This window comes from Tauraco erythrolophus, chromosome 6 (genome assembly GCF_009769465.1).
Source record: "Tauraco erythrolophus isolate bTauEry1 chromosome 6, bTauEry1.pri, whole genome shotgun sequence".
Taxonomy (NCBI): domain Eukaryota; kingdom Metazoa; phylum Chordata; class Aves; order Musophagiformes; family Musophagidae; genus Tauraco; species Tauraco erythrolophus.
This window is the reverse complement of record NC_141470.1, coordinates 57,717,502-57,743,235: the sequence shown is the minus strand read 5'-3', so window position 1 is coordinate 57,743,235 and position 25,734 is coordinate 57,717,502. Positions and strand designations below refer to the sequence as shown.

The window sequence follows — 25,734 nt, the reverse complement described above, 5'->3', positions numbered from 1 at the left end:
TATAAGTATACCAGTTCTTAACAAGAGGAGGAGACAACACTACTCTCTATTCACTTAACCTTAGTTAAGATTACCTTAATGAAACTGATTGGCAGGATGGATCCTAAGCCAAATCTGAAGTTCACAAGTCTCTCAGTCTCACTCACTAGAGCAATCATTAAGAAAGACTAGATTCCCTAAAGATGGGTATGTACAAACTTTCTTAGACCTAGCTGGAATGATTTAAAACTGTTATGGTACACTGACCTAAAGGCTACTTGCATCACTGCAGAGCTACACTGAAGCGCATACATTGATCTACCTTGCTGCTGAATCAACTACATTAGCTTGAGTTAGATAAGATTTACAGCAAAGTTAATTGGAAATCTGAAAATAAAAGTCCTCTTAATTATAGCACGTGAATTTAAAGATTACTAAAACAAGTTCAGATAATAAAGCATTCAAAACAGTTATTTCAGTGCATAAAGTATTACCACCAGATGTTTGCACTATCCTGGTAGTTACCAACTACAGGATGCATAGAGTGAAAGAATGCAGCACAGACTTCGATTTATTTTATGGGAGCAGGACTAAACCAAATAAAGTTTAAGACCTGCCAGCAACTATCTTCATCTAAAAAAAGAATTGCAGCAGAGAAAGTTTTCTCTGAGCCAACACTGAGAATATTAAATCTCCCACCAGTTGACCCAGGGAGGCATGTCATTTAAGCATAATAGAAACAAAATACTGTATATCAGTGTGTCTTCCATTCCTACAAGAGAAATCTTCATCTTTCCATGCTAAAAATCTTGCACAAGTATCTAATAACGAGACAAACTAAAAATGTAACTTCCATTTTCAGTTGCATAGTTGAGAGCCAAAACAGAAGGTTTAGTTAATATCAACCACTGTAATTCTTCATAAGCGCATGAAGTTACAAAAACTGCAGCATAACAGCATACTTTAAAAACCTCATTAAAAACACACGTTTGGTCCTGATCTTTTTCAAGCTAACACATTTGCATCTGCCTGTTGCTAGAAAGCAAGTAGAAATTTGGCAATACTAGCACATGTGATAGATCATTCTGCCATCCAGATCTTTAAATGAGTCTCTCTAGTAAGAGGGAACAGAGAAGACGTGGAATAATCTCTATGTATTTCAACTATGGCAATAGGCTTTGCTGCAGGTTAACTAAAAATCCACTGCAAGCCTCAATAGGAAAGTTGTATTTATTTAATGCCATCATCTTTCACTATTAACTTTTCAGTATCCCCAATTCAGCTAGCTGTATCAGGCAGTTCACCTACCCGCAGATCTTTCACTTCTTCTTGTTGTTTCAGTTTTTCATAAAATGATGTGAAAAAATCACTTCTTTCAACATGTCTTGGTGCAACACACAGGGCATCAATATCAGCACCTGAAATTGTTTATTAGCACAAGTTACTTACACTTCAAGCACACTAAATGCCGCAATAGCTAGAAATATTTTTGAAATCAAACAGGAAAATTTAGTTTCTCTTCCTGGAGAATGGCTTTTCTTTGAGATTGCTAAATCAAATCAAATCTTAAAAAAAGTTCATGGCCACTAAGCACATTGCATACATACACACATTCTTCTTTCAATTGTGAAACACTTGCAGCAATTTTCAAAAAACAAATCATGAGAAGGCAAGTATACAACTTTTTTTTTAAAAAAAAACTTCCAACTTTTTTGTCTGCTTCCCAACCCATGACAAAAGGATAATATAGGAATGTATTTCTTTTATTCAGAATGAACACTGGAGATGGCTGACAAAAAAAAAATTTAACACCACCTCAAAAGAGAGCAAGTTTCTGTTACTTAAGTGTGACATTTACAGATATATCATTAGCTCAAACACATGAGTTTTACTATAATAAAAGTAAATGTTACCTTTTGTATGAACCCCTAATCTATAGGATCCAAATGTAAAAATTTTTCCTCCAACATTTTCTATTACAGACTGTGGAAGATTCTAAATAGAGCAAATAAAATTGGTTATTCTACCTTAACAAGTTATAATGACACAAACAATTTATTTTAAAACAGAACGAAACCAACATAAATTTTGTGCAATATTTTAAAGTATAGTTACTACTGAAATAATAATCTTAGTATATACAGAAAAGACAGAGATATGTTTGCCACTGGGGAACTATTTGTAACATTTCAACTACATTACACATTACTGCCTCAAACTTGGTAATTGTTCCAGCAGTTCTACACTTCAGGTGCAACAACTTTAAAATATTATGGACATTAAACATTTTGCTTAATACTCAGGCATTTTAGACTGACTTAGAAATTGATGATGGATTCTAATTTAAAGCAACAGAAAAATACTTTTTACAGTATCAGTGTTTATTAAATTACTTTCAGAGACACTCATACTATGTTCTTTAAATAAAAGTTTAGTTTCGGTAGAGGTATTTATTTTACGTTAAAATTGTTCAGGTACATCTACTAAAGTTCTTAGACTGGTATCTTCAAAAAAAAAATCTTGAATCCACAGTACTGTGGCAAAGACAGTTACGTTACCCTTTCACAACAGGATGCAATGTTACATTCTGAAGCCCTACATTAATGGTTACACAGCAAAAGATAAAAATTGAAAACGAATTATTTTGCAATATATACTGGACTAACTTAAGTAGTTTCCAATCTTACACCAGTCAAGACACTTTCACTATTTTGTTTTCAAGGATCAACACGTATATAGCAGGGTTGTCCCCACCCATAATTTTGTTCGTATATAAATTCCCATTTCATAAAAGAAGTGTACAGAACACACACGATCCTAAACACACTCAAAGCAAAATAGCTTAAAAAGCTAGGTTTTTTTACCCCTAAAAAAAGCCACTTCCATCTTTACATTTTCACCAGTCTATAGTAATTCAAAAAAAGGTGTGGGCAGGGGTGAGGGGGAGAGCTGTAAACTGGGAAAAACACTACTAACATTACCAGAGACTACAAAAGTAACAAGACTGACATTAAAGAAAAAGACCACAGATCGTAAAGCTGAAAGATGACCATCTTTAGATCTAGCACTAGTTCACAAAGCCAATCAATCTAGGCATGTAATTAACATACTATACATACGTATTTTAACAAAAAAGTCAAGCTATATTTCTACCTACGGAAAACAGGGAACAATTGAAAGTTACTATGACTTTTTCCAATACTTATCAGTTTCTTTGACAAGGTTCTACTTTGAAGGGGTGATGCTACCATTTACACAAAGGTGGTATGTTTTTCAAATTTTATCAAATTTGATCCCCAAATCTAAGATTTCTAATTCCCATTCAGACTGGGAACATATTTTGGAGTTATCTTCCTACAGCAGTCTTAGTATAAGCAATTCCATGTAAAATACATCCATACCTTGCTTTCACTGATTTCCCGTATCCATTCCTTTACCAAGTTATTTAATTTTCCCAAAATTAGAATCCTATTGATAAAACAGGAGAATCACAGGTCATGAACTTAGACCAAACTAGTAGTATTTTTGAAAACTCTGATCATCATTACACCGTAAGTCAACTTTAGTAACATTGCAGATCTAATAACAGATCTTTTTATATATACACACACAGAAATAAAGTCACTCGTACAACATTTCCACTATTTTTTTCCCCTTTAAAGATGTTCGAGTGATTTAAGCTCAGGAAAAAAAGCAAGCATGACAGGCCTACATGCATTTTAGGTATAGGAACTCTACTCACTTTCAAATATAACCTTAATTCACAAAACACATGCACCTAAAAGAACAGAGAGAAGCAGTACTAAGAGCAAAAAACTCTAGAAAACTTAAAAAGGAAAAAAGTATAGGGGCCACTACAATTCAACAGTTATGAAAGGGAAAAAAACGCAAGCCAGACTCTGAAATTTTAAGGTCATTTTAATTCCTTCCTGTGTTCTGAGGTATTCATCTTAAGGCAAGAAAAATCCAACTTAATATTCCACTAGGCTTTTAGGAAAGCATTTGAAAGAACGTAAACATGTTAGGGGTTCAGTAGTCAACTACATCAACCTCAAGATAGGAGAAAACCACTGCTAGAGTGAGTACTCACCTGCGTTGCAGTTCTTCCTCCTCTTCAAAGACACCATAAGGTTTTAGGGTTTCAATTAATTTCTGGGTAAGCATGCAGTCAAACTCCTTGGGGGCGGCTAAACTTATAGGAGAGGTAATGCCATAATGCTTCTGCAGTTGCTGTGTTTGTGATCCCTGGGTTGTAACAGGACTAATAAAGGCAATTAGAAAAAGTTACTGACAGAAACAAAACAAAAATTTTCTAAGTTATTTTTTCGTCATCAGAGCAGCACACAAGAGACACATAATAAGGAAATAAAAAGTCTGTTAGCATTTCCATCACACATCAATCTGCATTAAACCTGTATTATTAAGGACAACAATAGAATTATGTTTCTCCAATTCTAAATATTGATTGCACAGTTACAAGTTGCTATAAAGCATAAACTTTTGCATCAGCTGACTTCACACACTCAAAACATTCACCTAAGTAAGGAGGCTGAACAATGTCAGCTCAATCTACGCTGGCAATATAACATAAAGCCTTGCTTCATTAGGGGGGTGGCGGGAGAGTATTGGAGGTTTGTGCTAGACTTCACCTAGCACAAGCACCAAGGATGTAACAGTATTCTCTCCATATCCCTCATGTTTTCTTAACAGGACGTTTTACTTCATATAAATATTTCTCTAAATAGGAAACTAAGCCTTAAGCAAACCTAACTCACCACAACAGATTAAATCTGCAAAGACCCAATTACAAGCCCTCACAATATCCTTGCCTTGCACTTTTCAAGCTACACAGATACAGAGCCAAACCTAAAGCACAAGGATGATACTCTGAAGTCAATCCCCCATATTTCAACATTGCAAGCAAGGAGAGGAGACCACAAAAGAACTTCAGCAGAAACACAAAAGTAAAGTTACCATCACATTGTGAGAACTAGTAGCAGCTTTCCTAGATGAGCACCCTGGATAAAAAAAGTCATGCAGTGTTTCATAATGGGCATATATTTGTCTGTGACTTTCACATTTATACATAGCCTTATTTTCAGAGCAGTTTGAGCTTTAAGGCTAGGAATTCTAAGTGTTTCAAAACTAAACTTGGTCTTGTGTAACACACAAATGTTTGGATTCAGTGATTTACTGTATGCTATACCCGTACAGTTAAAACTTTTTTGAACTGATACTAACAACAACAGGTAGCCATTAAAAATAAATTAAAAAGTCCTAAATATATCCAGTATTGTAGAAAAAATTATGTACTTTAACATTTAAGATGGCCAAATTTTAAGTTTAAGAACACTTGATCTTCCTCATTATATACCTCACAGATTTAACAAATACACTATTTAAATCTGTTTTTAAAAAACTCTAAAGGTTACCTGCAGAATTTAATACTAGTTTTATATTGATAATTTTCCTCTATATTATTAATATTATTCCACCGCCTTTGATTTTTGAAAATGATGAATCATTGATTTTAAGCATACTGAAAAGCTTCTTTTCTAAAACCAACTTGTTAAATTAATCAACTTTTGAGACCAACAAAAACATCATGATCACTCATCGAAATATACATTTCAGAAAATGTGGCTGTTATATCAACAGCTATTCAAAAAGCCTTACCAACAATTAAAGCAACTATTACCTAAAAGTTAAAGCAATGCTTATGTAGAAGTGTTACATCTGCATTAAGTTATATTCTTACTACGTAAGATTACACCCTTTCAAAGGCATAAAGTAATGTTTTGTTTCACACCAAACATGTAACTAATGTTTTAAATTCGGATTATGCATTAATATTTTTTCCTGATTTCAGTTATTGATTGTACTAGGGCAAAAGTTTTATCATCAGTTTGGTCTCCTTAAACTTTCATAGAGCTAAAGCCTAAAGAAGAGAGAATCCCCCATGTCAAAAAGTCAAGCTGATAGCTTATGTGAAAGTCTCATTCTTGGCAAGCATAACGTTCCCCTGTATATTGCTGTATTATCAGTCCTTGATGTTTATACATGTCATATACTATTTCTGTCATAAAAACAAGACAATTTTTCAGGCTAACTGCATATTTTGTGTGGAAAAACTACAGCACAACTTCACTTTTACGTCCATATCTGTTGTCATCACCTTCTCAGGATTGCATTCCTCATTTCCATGAGGACTAAGTATTAAAAAAGAATATCTTGAATTAAAATTGATGGGAATCAACAAAACCTAATATAATTTTCCACAAGTTAAACCCATTTAAAAACTATTCTAAGCTCTATCATTTGTTTGAAATAAAGAATTCAGTCACAATGCAAGTTTCTCACAAAGCAAGTTTGAGCACATTTGGTCTTTTGCTTGTTAGCAAAAGGAAAAATAGCAGAACAGGAAAAAAAATTGTAAAAAAATGTACATTATAAAAAATAACCCCCCCCAAGTAATCATTTCTGGGAACGTTACTTGACATTGCCTCCTTCAGCTAAGAGGCTTTAATCACCTAATGAAGAATTTGGTAGCAGCTAAACAAATCATATGGACCTTAGGACTTTATGTGTGAATGAAAACATTCTAAAAAAAGCTGTTCAGATGAATTCCATAAAACAGTAATTCAAATTCAGGACAAAGGAAGACACTTTCTCTTTAAAAAAAAAAAAAAGAAAATTTAGGAATGTCAACATAAATAGTCACTGAGTTGCTACTGAAAAAGCAGTCAGAAAACAAAAGGTCTCAATACATAAACAGCCTTTGGATATTATTATTTCTGTTATTATTTTTACTTACACCACAAAGCAAGTAGTTAAATTTGAACTGCAATTTCTCCCTTTTTGCCAATGGTAAATTTTAAAAAATTAATTTGCTTTTTAATTTCAGATTTTGCCATTTATTTTTACAAGTTTTCAAAACAGTCATCTAAAGTAATCAACATTTTAGTTTTGTGTAACAAATTCCTGACAGCCTGACTGCGATTTTCACCCATCCATAAGTAGAAACTGTATCCAATCCAACAGATACTACACTCCATTGAAAGGGCTGGCAAAACACAGCCAGGCAGACGCTGTTACTAGATTTGAAAAGAAGACTCAATGTCACTCAGACCTAGATTCTGTGAAGCAGACTCCTGAAGTCAGTAATGCTGACAGAGCCCTCTGTCTTCCACCTGCTTGTAAAGGTCATGCTTTTTCAGTTTGAGAACTAATAACTTAACAGTAGTCTTTCACCTTGCCCCCAAAGTTACAGTAGGTAAAAAACAACCAAACATCAGATCACTTCCCTGATCTGGTTTACAGCATCACCCTGTCAGTGCAACGTGCAGCTCTGCTTTCGCAACACACCACGCTGACATGACTTAACCCAGGATTATCCCCAACTCCTACAGGATCATCAGGGCATGGTTACAGGGCACAAAATAAGCTCTGAAACTGTTCACTAACACAACAGCTTTAAACAACCTATTAAATCAATCACCTGACACACATCTTTGGGAATTGTTCCACAGAAACAGTTACAGCTTTTACAGTTACTGCTTTAATATTCATGTCTTTTATAAGAATTAAATAAGGATGTTGTAAATAGCACAGGACCTTTCTACACAAATGTTTTGCCTGTGTTTAAAGGTAAGAACACTTTCACTGTGATGGTATGTAACAATCTCAGCACAGCTATCTTCTAGAAGATTTTACAACTCCAGAAGACATGATAAAACTTACATTTTAACATATATTAATATCGAAGAGAATATAGGTTATTTCCAGATAAAAACATTTAATTTGAACCTCAACTGTTTACACCTGCTGAAGTTGAGGCTATTCTAAGGTTTCTGTGTCACAACAAAGGATGTCAGAAAAGTGCCTTTGTAAAACAACAAAAAAGGTATTTGGCAAGAAAGTTTGTTAAACTCATTTAAGGATGCAATAACTAACTAGTGCTAGGTAACCCATGTTCATTCATTTAAATGACAGCAAGTCAAAGTTACTAGAAAACAAACATGTAAAGGTATAACCTCTCCCCACCCATTACCTCCCAAGAAACTTTAAAGCATTTGCTAGCTGCTTTTTAAAAGAAAAATAAACTATCACTGAGAAATAAACTGTAACATTCAGTGCTCATTTTTCCAACCTTAATGTTGCATTTACATGTAACATTTTAGCCAGGAACCGCTAGTGATCAACACTGTCAGACTGATCTTTTATTTCTTCCTAAAGCCATGATGATCACATTCCACTCCAGTATCTTCCCTCTTGAAAAGACATATGGACATTCTAGGTTTTTACCTGTGACATGGTATATCACTCTTGGAATCTTAGTGTAAACTACCAAATTTATTCAAAGAGAAAGGACAGGTTAAGTACCAATGCTCACCTTCTACCTAAGAGGATTAGGGAAGTTAAGGCCCTAGGGGGAGGGTGTCAATACCTTTGGCAGTATGTCAAATCTGCTAGTCCTGAAGTTAAGCATTAACAAAAATCAGAGAGTATTAAACAGCAACAGAAAGTCCTGTCCCAGCTACTCAAACTTGACAAAAGCAGAGGCAGATTTGGCAGATCTCCTCAAGGTCTGACATTCAACCCATTTCACATTTAGGGCGTGCTTTTTTTATTTTTTTTTAAAAAAGGCACTTTTCTTTTTAACATCATGAAGAAAATTAAGATAGCATTTGGGGCTTTTCTGTTTCCAGTCAATCACACATACACATGAAGATCTTGCTCTGCTATGAAAATGAGCTACCTGGCAATAGCACAAACATAAGACAAAGTTGCAGAAAATCATGTAGAGTTAAATTCAACATGCTGTTGTTGCTGCTCTGGTTTGACTTGAATTTTTGAAAAGCATATGCTGACAGTTTAAACCATCTGCAAATTGGGAAACAGCTACAGTGGTTTAATTCTAAACTGTTACGTTCCAATACTTCATATTCAAATATGAATTAATCTAATCTCTTAGAGAAATGCACATGTACATTTTCCTCATATAAAGCCAAACACACAAAGTTCCAGTCGTACTAAGTTGACAGCAGTACAGTTAAACAACTTTTTCTTCAGAATTCAAAGTTTTGGTAGGCAGTATCTTCTTATATTGTTACCAATAACTACTGAACTAAAAAGAACAAACCCTGCTAATATGGCCACTGCTAAAATCGTTTTATAACAGAGTGCAGATATGGAAGTAAAAAAAGTTTGTAAGAGGCTTGTCGTGGTTTTTGGACTGAGGGTCGAGACAAGAACCGAAAAGGGAGCACTCACCAACCATGGTCTCGGGCAAAACATGACTCAGGCTTTCTTCTTAAAACGAAATAATTTATTAACAGTTACAAGAGACACAAGGGAACAAGAAAACCGGTTACTTGAGAGGAAGAAGAGAAAACAAGGCCAGATCTTAAAACAACACCTCCCCACCCCCTATTTTCCTTTCGTTCCTGGCTCTGCCTTCCCCCCAGCGGCACAGGGAGGCAGGGAATGGGGAAGTACAGGTCAGTTCATCCATGTTGTTCACTGCCGCTCCTTTCTTAAAGGAGGAGGAGTCTTTACACCATTTTTTCCCTTGCTTCGGTGGATCCCCTACTCACAAAGAAAAAGTCCCCAAACTTTTCCAAAGTAAGTCCTGCCCGCAGGATTGCAATCCTCCCCATGGATCGCACCAGTTTGGGCTTTACCAGTCTCGGCCTCTTAGGGAGCTGCTGCCACTCGCGTCGGCGTGGGTCGTCCCACGGTCTCCAGATGCCTCCACGACCTCGTCGTGCATTCCATGCCCCATTATCAACAGTACCTGGTCGCGCATCCCCTGCTCCACGACCTCTCCTGGGCTCAGGCATCTCCTTCCCGACGTGGGTCTCTCCACAGGCCACGAGTGGGTCGCTGCTCCGCCGAGTACACCCTGGCTGCAGGGGGGCCGCCTGCCATCTCACACCGATTTGCAAGGGAAGCCTCAGCTCCAGCACACCTCCTCCTGCTCCATCTTTGCTGACCCGGTCGCTGTGGTTGTCTTCTCTTAGATATTAATCCTCTCTGGGGAAGCTCGGCCCGGTGGGCACCCCGGGAGTGGGGCGCTTACTGAGTCCCCCATGCGGCTTCCCCGGCGCCATCTTGAGCACATGGCGCCGGCCCGGGCCCGAGCGGCCGCTCGGCCGGGAGCCGGGAGCGAGGGCAGCGCCCTCCCGCTCTCTCCTCGCTCCTGAGCAAAAAGCCCCTTTCCCGCCCCTTTGTCTCAACTTAAATAGGGCAATTCGCAGAGGCGCCGCCTTGGCTCAACCTCCCCCGGGGGGGGATGGGACTCAGATCTGGTGGCACAGGGAGCAAATCCCCTCCCCTGCCACCAGAACACCCCCCCACACATCAAACTATCACAGCTTTGCAGTTTCCTAAGCTGTACACCTTCAAACTCCTTCAAATGGAAGTGACTACACGTTGTTCTAAGGTAGAGGGGGGAAGATTGTGAGGTAAGGGAAAAACTTTCCAATGCATCTTTTAAAGATCAGGTTACATGCTGAACACATATCCACGTAAACTGAAAATAGACTTACGAGTAAATACAGGTCTATCTATATAATACTGCCCCATACATAACTAAGAGTTAGACACAAATTTGAAGTACTGTATAATTGTTTTCTCTTACAAGACTGGAACCTTTCTCCATCCTCAGAAGAAACAAGAATCCTGTCATGAACTTCCTTTTCAAGCATGCTTTGTATTTAACTCTCCTCCTATCCCCACTTGAAAAGCCCTGTCATTCTAAGCACCTCTTCCTCTTCACTCCTGGTATATTCTACTCCAGTTCTACTGGTAATATTTTTATTGTGTTATTCGAGTTAAGATTTTATGCTTATCACACATAAAACACAGTTGCAATCAGCACATTATCTGAAATTTAAGATGCTTCACAGAAACAAAAGACAACACAAACAATTGAAACCTTAGAAACAGGTGCCATCATATTTAACAAATCATAGCAGTTTGAATCCCACATGAGTTTAAAACTCATCTCTGATCCACCTTGAAATAGATCTTAACCACCCAAGATCTAACTCATTTAAATGTGTGTCAAACGTATGCAAAAATCCATTCCAGCTTTTGGCCAGCAAGCCTTGCTTTTGCTAAAAGTCGTATAACCCTTTCCGTGTATATCACTAAACCTCAGTTGAGGATTAGGTTTATCCAGACAGACATGCACAGTAAGGCCAGCACTGGTGAAGCAAGAGAAACCGCGGGCTGCTAAGTTTCTTAAAATAGTGCCAACAACCCACAGAATGTTAACTTTAAACTTCGGTCAGGACCTTTGGCTCATTCAGTCTTGCCTTCAGATACCAAGACAAAATACACAACTTAAGGAATCTCAATGACTATCCTGTCTTCTCTACTAGCCTCTACTGACTACCTCAGTAAAATTCAGTCTTTCTTATTTACTGATGCAAGACACCCAAATCAGACTCCTGAAGCAATACTGGTCATCACACCATCTGGTCAATCAGCTGGAGCTAAATTCACAAAGCTCAAGCTCCACTGTGTCAGATTTCAGAGGAGTGTTTTGAGGAGCTTTTGTCCAATGAGGACTGACTTCGGCAATTTCAGACTGAAGTTTCTGGCTTAATGCTAATGCTATGACTCCACGCAAAATTTCAGAAATCTAGGCAGGAAACCTCAAAGGAGTCTGTGCTAATCAGTTACCGGGGAACGTATGTTTTAAATGGTTATGATAATTCATCTGTCCTTCCTGAACAAAAGTCTTAATATCTAGCAGAAAAATGTTGGACCATTTAGGCCATGAATTAAGTTTTCAACTGTCAGTATGAGATGTTCAAGACACCTTAAACAGATCTGAACATGGGTATTTGGAGCAGTGACAGGCAATGGATCTATGGAAGAAGAGTGTATCCTATGGCAAAAGAGAAGTTACACTCATACAGAGTCTGCTAACCTTTGACTGAATCCTGAGCTCTCACAATTTGTATAGAATAGTGATGGCAGCATGTCCAGACACACACACATCCACAATATTCTTACCAAGAACAATTTCAGAAGTTTCTCAAGTTTAGACAAAAGAAATTTCTACTTAAGCCTGCAGGAACTACTTGAAAAATGAGGTTTATTGCTATTTGGAAGACAAAAAGCTCCAGAGGTAGCAATTTAAGAAATTCAGTAAGGTTGAATCAAGAGATAACAGGAAGCATCAATCCAAGAACTAGAAATCCCATGAAATGTTTCACTGGAAGGGATTAATTTGCCTCAGCAGCAAAATTTGCTCAGCCCAAAATAACTGGGCTTCCAAGTTCTGTGTGGTATCTCCACATTAACAGGTATAAACTTGGTCTTTTTTGAAGTGATATTAGAAGTCTGAAAGTTATTGAAAAACCACATATACTTGCCATCCAGTTCCTCTGTACTACATCTAACAAATTAATCCTCAGTATAGATTTTTATATTAATTTCTTCTTCACCAATAAAGCTATCACTTTAAATTAAGGCAACTGTTCTTCTAAAGTAGGTCCTGTGCTTTGCAAAGTTAGAAATAACTTTATTCCTTTCGCAACACAGTGTATAAAAACCTGAGCGCTCTCTGTTCAGAAACATACTATTTACCCACTCCCAATCAGTGCAAGCCATTTTAAATACAGTCTTGTACTTCTTCTGGTGTACAAGTTGACAGTCGTTAATTAAAAGTCAAGAAAACAATGACTTTGTATATGCCTAAAGCAAAGTTCAGTGAAAGAAAACATAAAAAGTCTTACTTCAGAAGCGAGAACAAGCTTGACTGTCTACAATAAAGACTGAAAAAAAAAAATCATGACATGATGACATTCCAAAACTCTAACATGGAAGCTACCAATACCAACTACAGTTAAAATCTATAGCACTTAAGGCATTTTTAAGTGTTCAGATATATTACTCAACGCACTTTTCCACTTCTGGTTAAAAAAAATAAATTAAAAGAGAGTCTTTTGCCATGATGAATGCAACAGTATCAGTAGCTTAACAAGAAACAGATTCATGGTGCTGTTTCTCTATTTGGAGGGTCAGAAAGGCCTAGGTCACATAAAAAGACTACATACATCACCAATTCATATGAACATAGCTGCTGCTTCACTGAGTCCATGGTCTTTCTGCATAAAACATAGGTGACACTCCCTAGCATCTTAAATTTCGGAAAATGCACAGGAACAAGTATTCTGTATCTAATAGTTCACTAAAACGTATCTTCATAATAGGGGAAATATCCACCTTTGATTCTAATCATCTTTTTTGAACAACTGAAAGTTCAAGAGTTTTTCCCCTTATGCAGCTCTTATCTCTTCACAGAAGAGACTGAGAATCGTAATAAAAACTCACATAAGTTCCTAGGATAAATTTAGTATTAAAAAAAACTCACATTAAAAGGTTTTTGCAAATGCCAGCTATCAGCATCACCAGAACTCAAGTTTGCTCTTACTACTAATGTGCCTTGTACACAAATAATTTGCTTGCTTTTATAGTTTTGTACCATACTGCTAAGAGAAATACAAACACATGCACACACAGTGTGGTATCAACAACGCTGTACACCTCTTGAGAATTCTGAACTAATGCTTTTCAAGTAAAGAGTGATGACAATATCTGGTTATATGGGAGATCAGCTCTGACTAGGCCTGTCAGTTATAAACACCACTCTGAAAATTTAAGTTTAAAGGATGTCTGGAAAGATCAGGGAAAAAAAAAAAAAAATACTGTCTCTATCATTTTGAAAGTTTGGCAGTAACATAGGGTTGTCCTACTTTCACTCAGAGATTATCATCCAAAAGCATGAAAGCATCAACTGGAAGGAATTATACAGAAATGGAACTCCCTATGCTCACCTTGTTTTTTTTCCTCTAAACTTAAGTCTGGGGTATCACTTCATAAACTCGAGAATTAACATTACTAGCATTGCAGCTTTCTAGCATTACCATGTACCCTTTGAAAAACTGACTGAATAATACAAAGTCAATCATTCCAAACATACAAATGACAGAACCAACACAGAATCTGAGAAAGCTTTGGTTTTCCTAATTAAAACAAATCTCCTGTAGTAGTCAAGTTGCCAAGTAATGTTTATACTGAAAATAGTGACTGTTAGTGCAAATATAACTATGTAATGCTATTTAAGAGTTTCTAGTCAAAGCATCATAAACATCTACATTAAAAAAAAATACCAAGTCATTCCACACTTGTCAAAGTTGAAGATCACTACTATTACAATTCATAGAAGTAGCCTAAACTTTAAAACGTTGTTATTAAGCATTTGGAATTTATGTAGTCACAACAAAATAAATTAAGAATGAAAGCAGGCAAAATAAACACCCTCCTATTTTCCTGAGGCCAAAACGCCTAGCCAACTTCAAAGTTGGTTTCTGGCAATTTTTCACTGCCATAATGAACATGTGCAAAACTTACCTATAAAGACACTGCAGCCTCATTATACAAACATTAGAAAATACTTGGCATAACCATTTTCCCTTCTGCATTCACCCACTATGTTTTTCCTTCCATTAACTCTTTCAGTTTGAAAGTTTCTCTTGTATTATCTACCCCACGACTCACTTGTTAGTATTTTAGACTGCATAAAACAAACACAGCAGGCAAGCATGGTTATTCTTCACATGAACTTTACACATTTAAAACAATACTGAATAATGCCAAATAATAATAGTAAATAATCACAAATAATATTAGTGAAATAATAGTGAATAATCACAAATAATAGTAGTGAAACAATAGTAAAAATCCCAAATTCTTTACATTTCTCCTTCAATGGCAAAAAAAACCCAAAACAAAACAAATAATAAAAAAAAAAAAACCACAAGCAAACAAAAACCGAACCTAGCATACAAACACGTCTTACTCTTGGAGTCACTTAACTCTAAACCCATCGCTGGTTTCCTCGACTCATATGGGATAATGAAAGACTAACATTATGGACTACGGAACTTAGGAGCAGGAAGTTTTGTCGCCTCAACCCAGAGCCGTCAAAACCTCAGCAAGCAGAGGGTGGGGTGAAGGAAATCGGCGGAGAAACGGGGATGAAATTATGTCCCACTTCGTTATTCATGACTAGCAGCAGGGTTACAGCACGGCAGGTCCAAAGCACAAGGCCCACTTTCCGAGCGAGAGAGCCCCCCGGCCTCCCGGCGGCAGAATGGCGGCGGGGGGGGGGGACACACACACGGCCGCCCGCCACTGCCGGCCAGGGGGCGCTGCCCGCGCGGGCCGCCCGCGAGGCCCCGCACCACCTCGGCATTCCATTCCGGAGCAACCGGGGAATTTCACAACGACAGCGGGCTCAGCGCGGGCTGCCTGTTAAATCCAGCGCCTGCGTCCCTCTCGCCTCCGGGACGAGGGAAAAGCCGTTCGCGCGGCCACTGGGGGAGAGGCTTTGTTGGGACTCGAGAGAGAAAAAGAGCTTCGTCTCGTCGCGGCCAGGGCGAGAAAAGGCCAGACCGGCGGCACTCCGCCGCTCCACATGGCCTGACTCACCGGTGGGTCGAAGAGGGCCGCCGCAGACATCCGCCCCGCGGCCGCCCGGCCCTCGCGCTTGCCGCTATGAGATCGCGAAGGAGAAGAGGATGACAACAACAACATAAAAGCCACATCAGCATCTCCTTCGGGACTCGTAGCGATGGAGGGGGACAAGAAAGCAAAGCAGGCAGCTCCTGGCGGGCCGGGCGGAGAGCAGCGGATCCACAGCCCCTCACACTGCGGCACCGGAAGCGCCCAAGACCGGAGGGGGAACAGAGGAGAGGGGGAAGGGCGGGAGCCAGCAGCAAGGGCCCGAGCGTGCAGGGAGCACGGGGCGCTACGAGGAGAGCGCCGACTACGTGCCGGCAAAACACAGGCCTTTCAGACACCCCGCGAGCTTCCCAACTTACAACGGCATCGTCTCTCCGGCCCCTCCTCCTCCTCCTCCGCCGCCGCCACCACCACCACCGCGTCGTCCCCTTCTCCCTCTTCCTCTTCTTCTTCGTCCTCCCCCACCACTGCCGCCTCCGGACCAGTCACTCGTCCCGCCAGGAAGCGGGAATCATGACCACGGTACGCGCCGGGGTCAGGCCTTAGAGAGAGCAGAAAGCCGTTCGCTAGGCCCGGCCGCCACCGCTTCACTTTCCTCTTCCCCTCCGGCCTTCTAACATGGCGCCCAGACGCTACCACAGCAACATTCAAGACCGGGGGTGGTGGGGGGGGGCGTGACGCAACGGCGCGGCCACCCCCGCGCGCTGAGCACGCTGCCTCGTCCGCGCATGCGCAACTGGCCACGAGGCCGAAGGGCATGCTGGGGGCTGTAGTTCCGGCGGAGAGGGGAGAGCCGGAGTTTGAAAACAAAGCGCTAACGGCTGGGAGGGAGGCGGCGCCTGGCGCCGGCGATGCCGGGTGCAGCCGGGCAAGCCCGGAGGCGACTGGGGCGGCCCGGCAGGAGCTGCGCTGGCCGGGAGGGAGGCGTGGCTCGGGGCCGTCGAGAAGAGTTCGGCGCAACTGACGGTGCGCCTGGGCACCGGGGGGTTCCAAGCGAGGAAAAGCGCGGACTTCATTTGCCATGGAAACTAACCGCAACCGGTGGCCCAAAGGGTCTTGAAACCGGCCCGCTGCGGGCTCCTCGCGCCGTCGGCCGGCGAGCTGCACGCGGGCAGGCGCCGCTGAGCGGGGCGGCCGCTCCCGGTGCAGGGGCGGAGGGAGGCGCGGCCCCCGCCGATGGCCCTGGGAAGGCAGGGCTTCCTCATCGCGCTGGTTTGGGGTTTTATGTCCCGTACCGAGCAGAGAGATCGTTTTCTCATAATCGTTATCGAAAGCTCTGGCTGTAATAGACTACATAAGTTTGAGAGAATTTCAAAGAAAAAAACCCACTCTTTACATGTCAGCTCAAAACTTTCTTCTTGGAAAAGTAAATATTACAGCAACTCTACACAAAAAACAAACAACCAACCCACCCTGTTTTATCTCCCTTTTTTAGCGTACTGTTTTCATCTTTACCCTGAAAAATACAACCCTCAAACTAAAAGTTTATCTAATTACCGATTATTTCAATTTCAACTGCCTCATATGATAAATAGTAACTTGGGACTGCCAGCATCCAGGAAATTTAGATCCCAAAGAAAATCTGTGTCTTTAGAGTAGGAGACGATGGTTCTGAACTCCGTTGCTGGCTATCATCACTGACCTGGCTGTGTGAAAACACATGAAATAGTGGTGTCCGAAAAGCCCAGCGTGCAACGAACCAATTCCACACACTCAGGGGAGATACTGTATTTATTCAGGCCTGGGTGCTCGGTGGATTTTCCACAGATCAAGCACACCGAGGAAGAGAGAAGTTGACAATTTGTACAAGAATTTTACACAAAATCCAGCCTACCTAATACATATGTAACATTGCCTCACTATGCTAGGTCATTCTTGGCTTTGGATCAGAACTTACTGTGCTTGCGCCAGTTCTCCTGGTGGTCCCTGGTGGTCTTATGAGGGTCTTTTGAGGAGCACTTCCTTCCTCATTTATTCCTTATAAGGTATTGGTTCAACTCAAGACACAATTGTGTACTTGTTCCTCAGCCAGGTCCACCGTCCATTGACCAAGAAGAATATATGTCCTCGATTAAACGATATTGGCTGTGCTTCAGACACTGTTCATTGTTTTGCTGTGCACTCAAAGATCAAACAGAGAACAGATAAGGAGAGGACTGCTTGTGAGGAACAGCTAATGAGGAGGGAGGATGGAACGGACTGCTTGTGAGGAACAACTTGTGAGGAGGTAGGATGGTTAGTATCAATTGGACTGTTTCTCTGTGAAAGTGTTAATATATCTGAATAAGCACATTGAGCATTAATACATCTAAAATTCTCATACTAAAAGTAATAGATAAAATATGTGTAAAATGTTTCTGAATCACCATTCTTTCACACAGAATCACAGAAACACTTTCTGTTCTTCCTCTTTTTTTTCCCCCTTCTCACAAACAGTCCTTGCTTTCTGGTTTGACAAAATCCTGTATTTGTTTTACAACAAATATGGTATCAGTTTCAGCTCAGTCAGTGTAGATATTGACAGTTTCTGTGAAAGGTGTACAAAGTCAATAAAAAAGGGAATGACAGCCACATGCTGGAAAGTCTAGATTCTTCAAGAATCTATAAAAGATATGTATGGGAAATTGAATGATAAAGAGAATTAAATGAGAACTACACCCATTTGTTCGATTCCAAAGAAAAACCCAGGTTTTATGACATACCTATGCTGGGAAACTGTTTACCAGTCAGCCTTCAGTGCAGCACAAGAAGACTACGCTGTGTGACTTTTTGCCTCTTGGTAGCTGGGAGGGGAAATAAGAGAGCTTGCTGCTTCTATTTATTTCCATTTTCAGTGAAAACACTTTTTTTTTTAAGAAAAGTTTTTCTTAGGCTAGCTTCCTACATCTGCTATGGATCAGGACAATTTTATTCTATTTATTGCTTAAACAGAATGTGCAATTTAAAAAACTCCAGAAAGAAAATTTTGGAGAGAGAACGGATTCTTATGGTTCACAGTATTAAATAGACATATGAAATACAGATGTGTAAATGTATTAATTGATATGTGCAGTAAATGGTACTTTTGTAGGAGTATTTAAAACCCAATACAACATAGTAACAAAGTATGAGAAATAAAAATTTCAGAAGCTAAGTATTTTTATTTTAAGTGCATTAGGAATGTTCTCCCTTTCCACTTCACGATTTTGACAGCTGTTAGGATTTAATGTTTATCTCATTCGATATCAGGACTGTTCTTGAAGAGATATTCTGCCTATAAACAGAAGAGTTTCAAAGTTACACTTATTTTCAAGTCTCCAATTTTTAAATTTACACAAAATAACAAAAAATACAGTGGGTAACATTGCTTTAAACAAAATCACAGAAAGCAATAAATGGCTGTAAAATGTAATTTCTGACACATACCTCAGAGAAACCTCTTCCCCACAAATACCATCCCAAATACCATCCACCTTATTGTCCCTCTCTGTAGCAGTCATCCCATCTCTATTGTGGGCAAGAGAAGGAAATGAGTGATATATGACAGTATTTGTCACTCCATGGAAAATCCTAGGGAGTGCCCTAGGGCCAGATTTCTGGACCCAAAAGAGTAGATAATACAGGTCTTTAAAAGTTACCCAGTTATTAGGAAAGATCTCATGCTCCTACTGCTACAGGTAGTTAACACTCATAGTAAGTAAAAGGTTAAATCGATTAAACATTCCTTACTGCCTAAAGTGGCACTCAACACTGATGCTTTCATTTTAAGCTTTTTCTCTGGCAGTAAAATGTTCCTTTTCATTCAAACAGTGATAGCTTGTTAATAACTTTCTGAGGATGTGCAGGAGGAATGTCAACACAGCCATAACTGTACAGCATGTGAATTCTTGTCTGAATGCAATGCTGACCCTGCTTTCAGCCGACAGTTTAAATGGATAACTTCTTGAGGTCTTTTGCAACCAGAATTATTCCATGAGTATCTTATAGGATTTACTCATTAATTTATCTGTGTATTGGGAAGGAGCTACTAGAGAGCTTTCATTCATCATTACAATAGTGTGTTCTGTTGTGCCTGTGTTGTCCCAAAACTTGGGTTCTTCACCTGCTGTGCAACAAGCCAATTCACACACAGAGTGGAGGTATTTCCTTTTATTACATATGTACGTCTATATGGGTTCCCGTCCCAAGACAGCACACCAAGGCTCCAAATTAACGGTTATTTATGCACAAAACGTTAACATATTCATCTTCCTGATAAATATACATTGTTATTCTGTTAAATGGTTGGTTAAGATTTCTTCGACTAGAATGCAAATCAGAACACATGCTCAGTTTCCTACTTCTATTGTTCTCTTTCGAGTAGGTGGTATCATTTGGGTAGGTGGTCAACGAGTTGGTGGTCATGATCTCCCCCTGCTGGAATTACCTTTCCCCTACTTATTGCCTTCTTTTGGCAAATCTGAGCAGTTCTTCATGAGTTGCTGATTAAGCTAGTAATTCATCACTTTAAACTGCAGCTTTATACAAATATATACAATGGCACATTGTTTTAAGATCCTGGTTCCACAATTTCCCTCAGTTGGTAGAGTTAATTTCTAACTCATAGTATTTCAACATCACCTAGAGGAGTGTAAGCAGGATGGAGAGTGATGTCCCCCTTTCTGCAGCCCTCTACGTCACAGCAAAGTTGGCAGGGTACGTAAGACGTGCAGAGTGTGCACACCAAAGACAAACAGAGTCTGGTAGTGATTCTTGTCCCGTAACTGTTTAGCAAAGCTGGATTACATCCTTACTTGGCACACAGCATCAATTGATCCCATAGAGAGTAGTTGCTGGGTTTTTAGTTTTCACAATAATTACTACTGGCCAGAACTGCAGATACTAGCCGTTAATTAATTGTTATCGTGACAGGGGGAAAAAAGAATTTAAGTCCTTACGTTAACAGAGATTCTTTGGGTCTACATGAATATTTTCATTAAGTTTTTCAAACATATTTAAGAAAAAAAATGTGATCGCCTTACCAGAAAGTCAACTGGATCATCTGGCCTGATCCTACAGCATTCATTTATCCCTTGCATAAGTGTTGGCATGACATTCTTCATTAAATAGTTTCGTAGTGGAAGGGACTGGGCCTCCAATAACTCTTGTTCTTGTCTTTTCACTTCCTCCAGATGTTTATTCTACAAATAATGAACAAAATCATAAAGAATAAGGTTTATAATATCTACTAAATAGCACTTCAAAAACAGTGGCCTAGAGAAAAAAATAGCGTTAGAAGCTGTGGCCAGAACTTTAGAACTCAGAATTTGGCAGGAAAAACTAGGAACTGCTTATTAAATTTAGAGCACATGGCATACTGAGGACAAAGAATTGAACATGATGAAAACCGAAATAATCTCCTTAGCAAAATTATTTTAGAATCATAGAATGGATAGGGTTGGAAGGGACCTTAAAGATCATCTAGTTCCAACCCCCCTGCCATGGGCAGAGAAATCCTCCACTACACCAGGTTGCCCAAAGCCTCATCCAACCTGGCCTTGAACACTTCCAGGGATGGGGCATCCACAACTTCTCTGGGCAACCTGTTCCAGTGCCTCACCACCCTCAATGTAAAAGATTTCTTCCTTATATCTAATCGAAATCTGCCCTCTTTCAGTTTGAATCCATTGCCTCTTGTCCTATCACTACACACCCTTGTAAAAAGTCCCTCTCCAGCTTTCCTGTAGGCCCCCTTTAGGTACTGGAAGGCTGCTATAAGATCACCCCGGAGCCTTCTCTTCTCCAGGCTGAACAGCCCCAACTCTCTCAGCCTGTCTTCATAGCAGAGGTGTTCCAGCCCTCGGATCATCTTCGTGGCCCTCCTCTGCACTCGCTCCAGTCGCTCCATGTCCTTCTTATGTTGGGGACTCCAGAGCTGAACACAGTATTCTAGGTGGGGTCTCACGAGAGCAGAGTAGAGGGGCAGAATCACTTCCCTCAACCTGCTGGCCACACTTCTTTTGATACAACCCAGGATACGGTTGGCTTTCTGGGCTGCCAGCGCACATTGCCGGCTCATGTTGAGCTTCTCATCCACCAGCACTCCCAAGTCCTTTTCCTCAGGGCTGCTCTCAATCCATTCTCCGCCCGGCCTGTACTTGTGCTTGGGATTGCCCTGACCTATGTGCAGGACCTTGCACTTGTCTTTGTTGAACTTCATGAGGTTCTCCCAGGCCCACCTCTCCAGCCTGTCAAGGTCCCTCTGGATGGCATCCCTTCCCTCCAGCGTGTCCACAATACCACACAACTTGGTGTCATCTGCAAATTTGCTGAGGGTGCACTCGATCTCACTGTCCATGTCGACAACATGTTAAATAGCACTGGTCCCAGTACTGACCCCTGAAGAACACAACTCATCACAGGCCTCCACGTCGACATTGAACCGTTGACCACAACTCTTTGAGTGCGACCATCCAGCCAGTTCCTTATCCACCGAGTGGTCCATCCATCAAAACCATGTCTTTCCAGTTTAGAGACAAGGATGTTGTGTGGGACAGTATCAAATGCTTTGGATAAGTCCAGGTAGATGATGTCAGTTGCTCTTCCCCTATCCATCAATGCTGTAACCTCATGATAGAAGGCCACCAAATTAGTCAGGCAGGATTTGCCCTTAGTGAAGCCATGTTGGCTGTCACCAATCACCTCCTTATTTTCCATGTGCCTTAGCATAGTCGCCAGGAGGATCTGCTCCGTGATCTTGCCGGGCACAGAGGTGAGACTGACTGGCCTGTAGTTCCCTGGGTCTTCTTTTTTCCCCTTTTTAAAGATGGGGGCTATGTTTCCCCTTTTCCAGTCATTGGGAACTTCACCAGATTGCCACGACTTCTGAAATATGATGGATAGTGGCTTAGCAACTTCATCCGCCAGTTCCCTCAGGACCCGCAGAGGCACCTCGTCTGGTCCCATGGACTTGTCCACCTTCAGGTTCTTAAGATGGTCTCAGACCTGATCTTCTCCTACAGTAGGCGGTTCTTCATTCTCCCAGTCCCTGCCTTTGCCTTCTGTGACTTGGATTTTCTTTTTCTATCTTTAACACCTAAAAGGAGGTTTATTCGGAAGTCTTCCAGTGGTTCTGTTTCCATAAGATATTTGGCAAAATGACTGGAATACACTCACTTTAAAAATTAGTACTGTTGCAAATGCAGATGGTTTCTTGAGAGTTCTTTGAACTGGAGCGGAAAGAGAATATTTTTACTCAGAAGAGAGACATGACTCTGAGTTATTTAGAAACTGTAAATTGTTTGTTTTTTTGTTTATTTTGAGTTTGGTTTCTTTGCTTTGTTTTGGTTTTATTTCATTTATGGCAGTTTTTGGGGGAGATGAGAGTTAAGTAAACTAAAACTACAGTGAATTACATCTGTTTACACAAGCTAAACTTATTCTTTAATTCAGGTTAAATCAAATACAATGATTACACTCAATAAGTAGGAGAGGTGGGGAAATAAAACTGCTGCGAGCTTTTCTTTCTTCCATTTCATAGCACTTAATAGCATGCATACTTGCAGTAGTTTTAGCCAGAAGATTACTCAAAAACATTTTTATTGTCCTCTCTTCTCTCATTTTATTCATCAGTAGCCTGAGTCATATATCATATATAGATACAGAAAGCAGATGATACTCTGAAGACTGCTTTTCTATACACAAGGCTTAACACAAACACAATGTTCAGATAAAACCGATATACCAGTATCTGGAAAAGATATTTAGTTTATTCACTCAATCCAGGAGTGCCATTGAATAAATCCTGTAAGTGATGTTTGGTCACTACTCAGAGACAGCAGCTAATCTACAGTCTCAAGAGCAAATGAATAGTTCCTTAGATTTCCTGAGCATCTGCCTATTTTAAAGGATAAATTTGAGCACATTTTATTTAAACACTTACTTTAGCTTTGAATAACGCAGTTTGCTCTCTTGAAAGTTGGATGGCTTTGGATTGAATATAGCTAAAAATGTGTTAACTACCCTCGCTAATCTTTTAGAGAAGTTTACCGAGAGTACAAAATGCTATTTAATGCCGAATGAAGGTGTAAATAAGCATAGAGATAACAAAACATTTACAAGCCAATATCAGAGCAATGTAAATGCTTCTTTAAAAGTGAGTAATTTCAGGGTATTATTTCCCCATAGATGTGTATGGGCATTCGAATGTAAGAAAAGGATTTCTCTGTGGAATGATCGGTTGGTTTTTAAATAGCTGTAGAAGAAAACAATAGAACTGCATTCATGATGAAACAACCTGACTTCGGGTGTGAACAAGAACATTCTTGCATTTCATGGTTATTCACCTAAAGTGTCCTTTGGTATGGCAAAGTAAATAACGAAGAAGCATCAGGTGCAACACCTGTGATGTCAGGTAGCCTGAATACCCAGTACTTATTAAAGTATTAGCAAACAAAAAGCATCCTTCAGGCTGTATCAGGCAGTCCTCACTGAACTGAGGACTCAGCTCTCAGAGGTGTTTCTCTTGCAGGCTCAGAAACCTTTCTGCAATGCAGACTGGAATATTGATCAGTGTTGAGTTAAAAATCTTGTTTGAAAGGTATAATGGCTAAGATTTGGTCAGCTGCTTAGAAATAAAGTGAGCAAAATGCAAAAGTCCTAGAAGACTGTTTATGGAAAAACACCATTGATTATAGTAGATACTTACAAATGGTAAAATAAAAGACCTATGGCACAACAATGACAAGAAGAGTATCATAAAAGTATATTAAAGACATGATGATACCCACATGTAAAAACACCCGCTCTGTCTGTAACTGAAAAGATGCTATATTCTTTAGGTTGGGCCTCAAAATGCACTGTGAAAATAATCTAACCCAGATCTAAATCATGATGTAAGGAACTAGAGAATCTATGCTGCACTTTCCAAGTGTATTTACATAACAGATTGCTGGAAGCCATCTAAAACATATAAATAAACCTACCCACTCTTCCCAATTTGCCATCCTTTCAGCTCTTTCCTCAGCTTCTTTACGCTCTCGTTCAGCTTTTTCTTGAGCTTCTTTGACAAGGCATTCCTCAGCTGCTTTGCGTTCCAAATTCTCCTTTTCTTCATCTGTTAAACCATAATTCCGAGGTTCCCCAATTTCTTTGATGATCTCTTTTACAATAAATCTGTTCTCAGGATCTTCAAATTTGGCTACATCTTTCAAAAAATACAAGAGAGAACCATTCAAGGCTTTTGTCAATTATCAATGGACATCAGCAAATAACTGCAAGACCTAAAAATATATGGTGTTCACAATGTTTGAATTTTCAAGCATAAGATGTTGTTTTCAGTTGCTTATAAATGTCGTCTTTTTTTTTTTTTGCTACACAGAATGCAGTTTTCTACATCTGATTTTCTTTAATTTCTTTACTAGTTTTAGCTAAAATAGTTTGTCTTTTTAAGATGATGTAAGGGACAAATGTATTAAAACACTTTTTACAACTATTCTGTTTATCAGTTGCAGATTGCCTAAGTTTTGAAACATGAAAATGAGGTCATTCAACTATCAGAGATGTTCCTGTTGCCAATCTTATGTCAACTTATCCAGATGTATAAAACCATCAGCTTTTGACCCTGTCTTCCCCTCAGGTTACACAATAGGTTGTTAGGATTTGGCAACAAACTCCAAAGTTTTCACGTATTCAGATTTACAAATACACAGATCTATCTCTAGGTGAACTTTTACTGTGTTATATCTACAAAAGTCTGTATCTTCATGTAGGAGTGTAGAGACTGAGCAAGACCTTCTCTTTCATTTAATTCCTTCTCCCTTTTAATTGCTGGAGGCTACTTGTGTATTCAACTTACAAAAAAAAAAAAGAAGGAAGAGAAAAACCACAGAAAAATGGGGACTACCTCTAGGGTTTCTGTGTTCTGTATGCATTCAGTGTGAGGAAGCATCTGGCAGAAAGGATGTAGAAACGTACATGGAGAAGAGGAAAAGTGGGCATTTTAGGTATCCAGAGAATATAGAGACAAAGGGCTTGTTCAGTGGTAAGGGACTAGAGATGTAAATACACAGAAATTGGTAAGGAGAGCAAGCAAAGGAAGGGGAAAAAAACCAGAACAACTAGAACACAGAATTTAGATGAGAACCCAGTAGTCCCTACTCCAGTCTACTGGCAAAAGCGTGTTTCTCTATTGGGTTTGTGTGGTGAGGTTTTGGTAGTGGAGAGGCTACAGGGGTGGCTTCTGTGAGCTGCTAG

General features: G+C 39.8%; 2 protein-coding genes across 7 annotated transcripts in view; both read right to left on the bottom strand.

The window, feature by feature from the left end:
• Positions 1 to 16,019, bottom strand: part of PAPOLA (poly(A) polymerase alpha) — a 48,096-nt gene extending 32,077 nt beyond the window's left edge. For 5 of the 6 annotated variants that reach the window (XM_086613199.1, XM_086613201.1, XM_086613200.1 and 2 more), the window contains exons 1-5: positions 15,882 to 15,914; positions 4,070 to 4,240; positions 3,381 to 3,447; positions 1,893 to 1,974; positions 1,288 to 1,397 (exon numbers count right to left, since the gene is read on the bottom strand). In XM_086613199.1, coding sequence (XP_086469325.1) covers positions 1,288 to 1,397; positions 1,893 to 1,974; positions 3,381 to 3,447; positions 4,070 to 4,240; positions 15,882 to 15,889 — 438 coding nt within the window. In that variant the 5' untranslated portion in view covers positions 15,890 to 15,914. Of the gene's footprint in view, positions 1 to 1,287; positions 1,398 to 1,892; positions 1,975 to 3,380; positions 3,448 to 4,069; positions 4,241 to 15,881 lie in introns of all 6 variants that reach the window. The other variant, XM_086613204.1, reaches the window with a different exon arrangement.
• Positions 16,020 to 18,736: 2,717 nt separating this feature from the next.
• Positions 18,737 to 25,734, bottom strand: part of AK7 (adenylate kinase 7) — a 31,841-nt gene continuing 24,843 nt past the window's right edge. Inside the window, exons 16-18 of the mRNA XM_086613466.1 lie at positions 24,465 to 24,685; positions 20,523 to 20,681; positions 18,737 to 18,775 (exon numbers count right to left, since the gene is read on the bottom strand). Of these exons, the coding sequence (XP_086469592.1) occupies positions 18,737 to 18,775; positions 20,523 to 20,681; positions 24,465 to 24,685 (419 nt within the window). The remainder of the gene's footprint in view (positions 18,776 to 20,522; positions 20,682 to 24,464; positions 24,686 to 25,734) is intronic.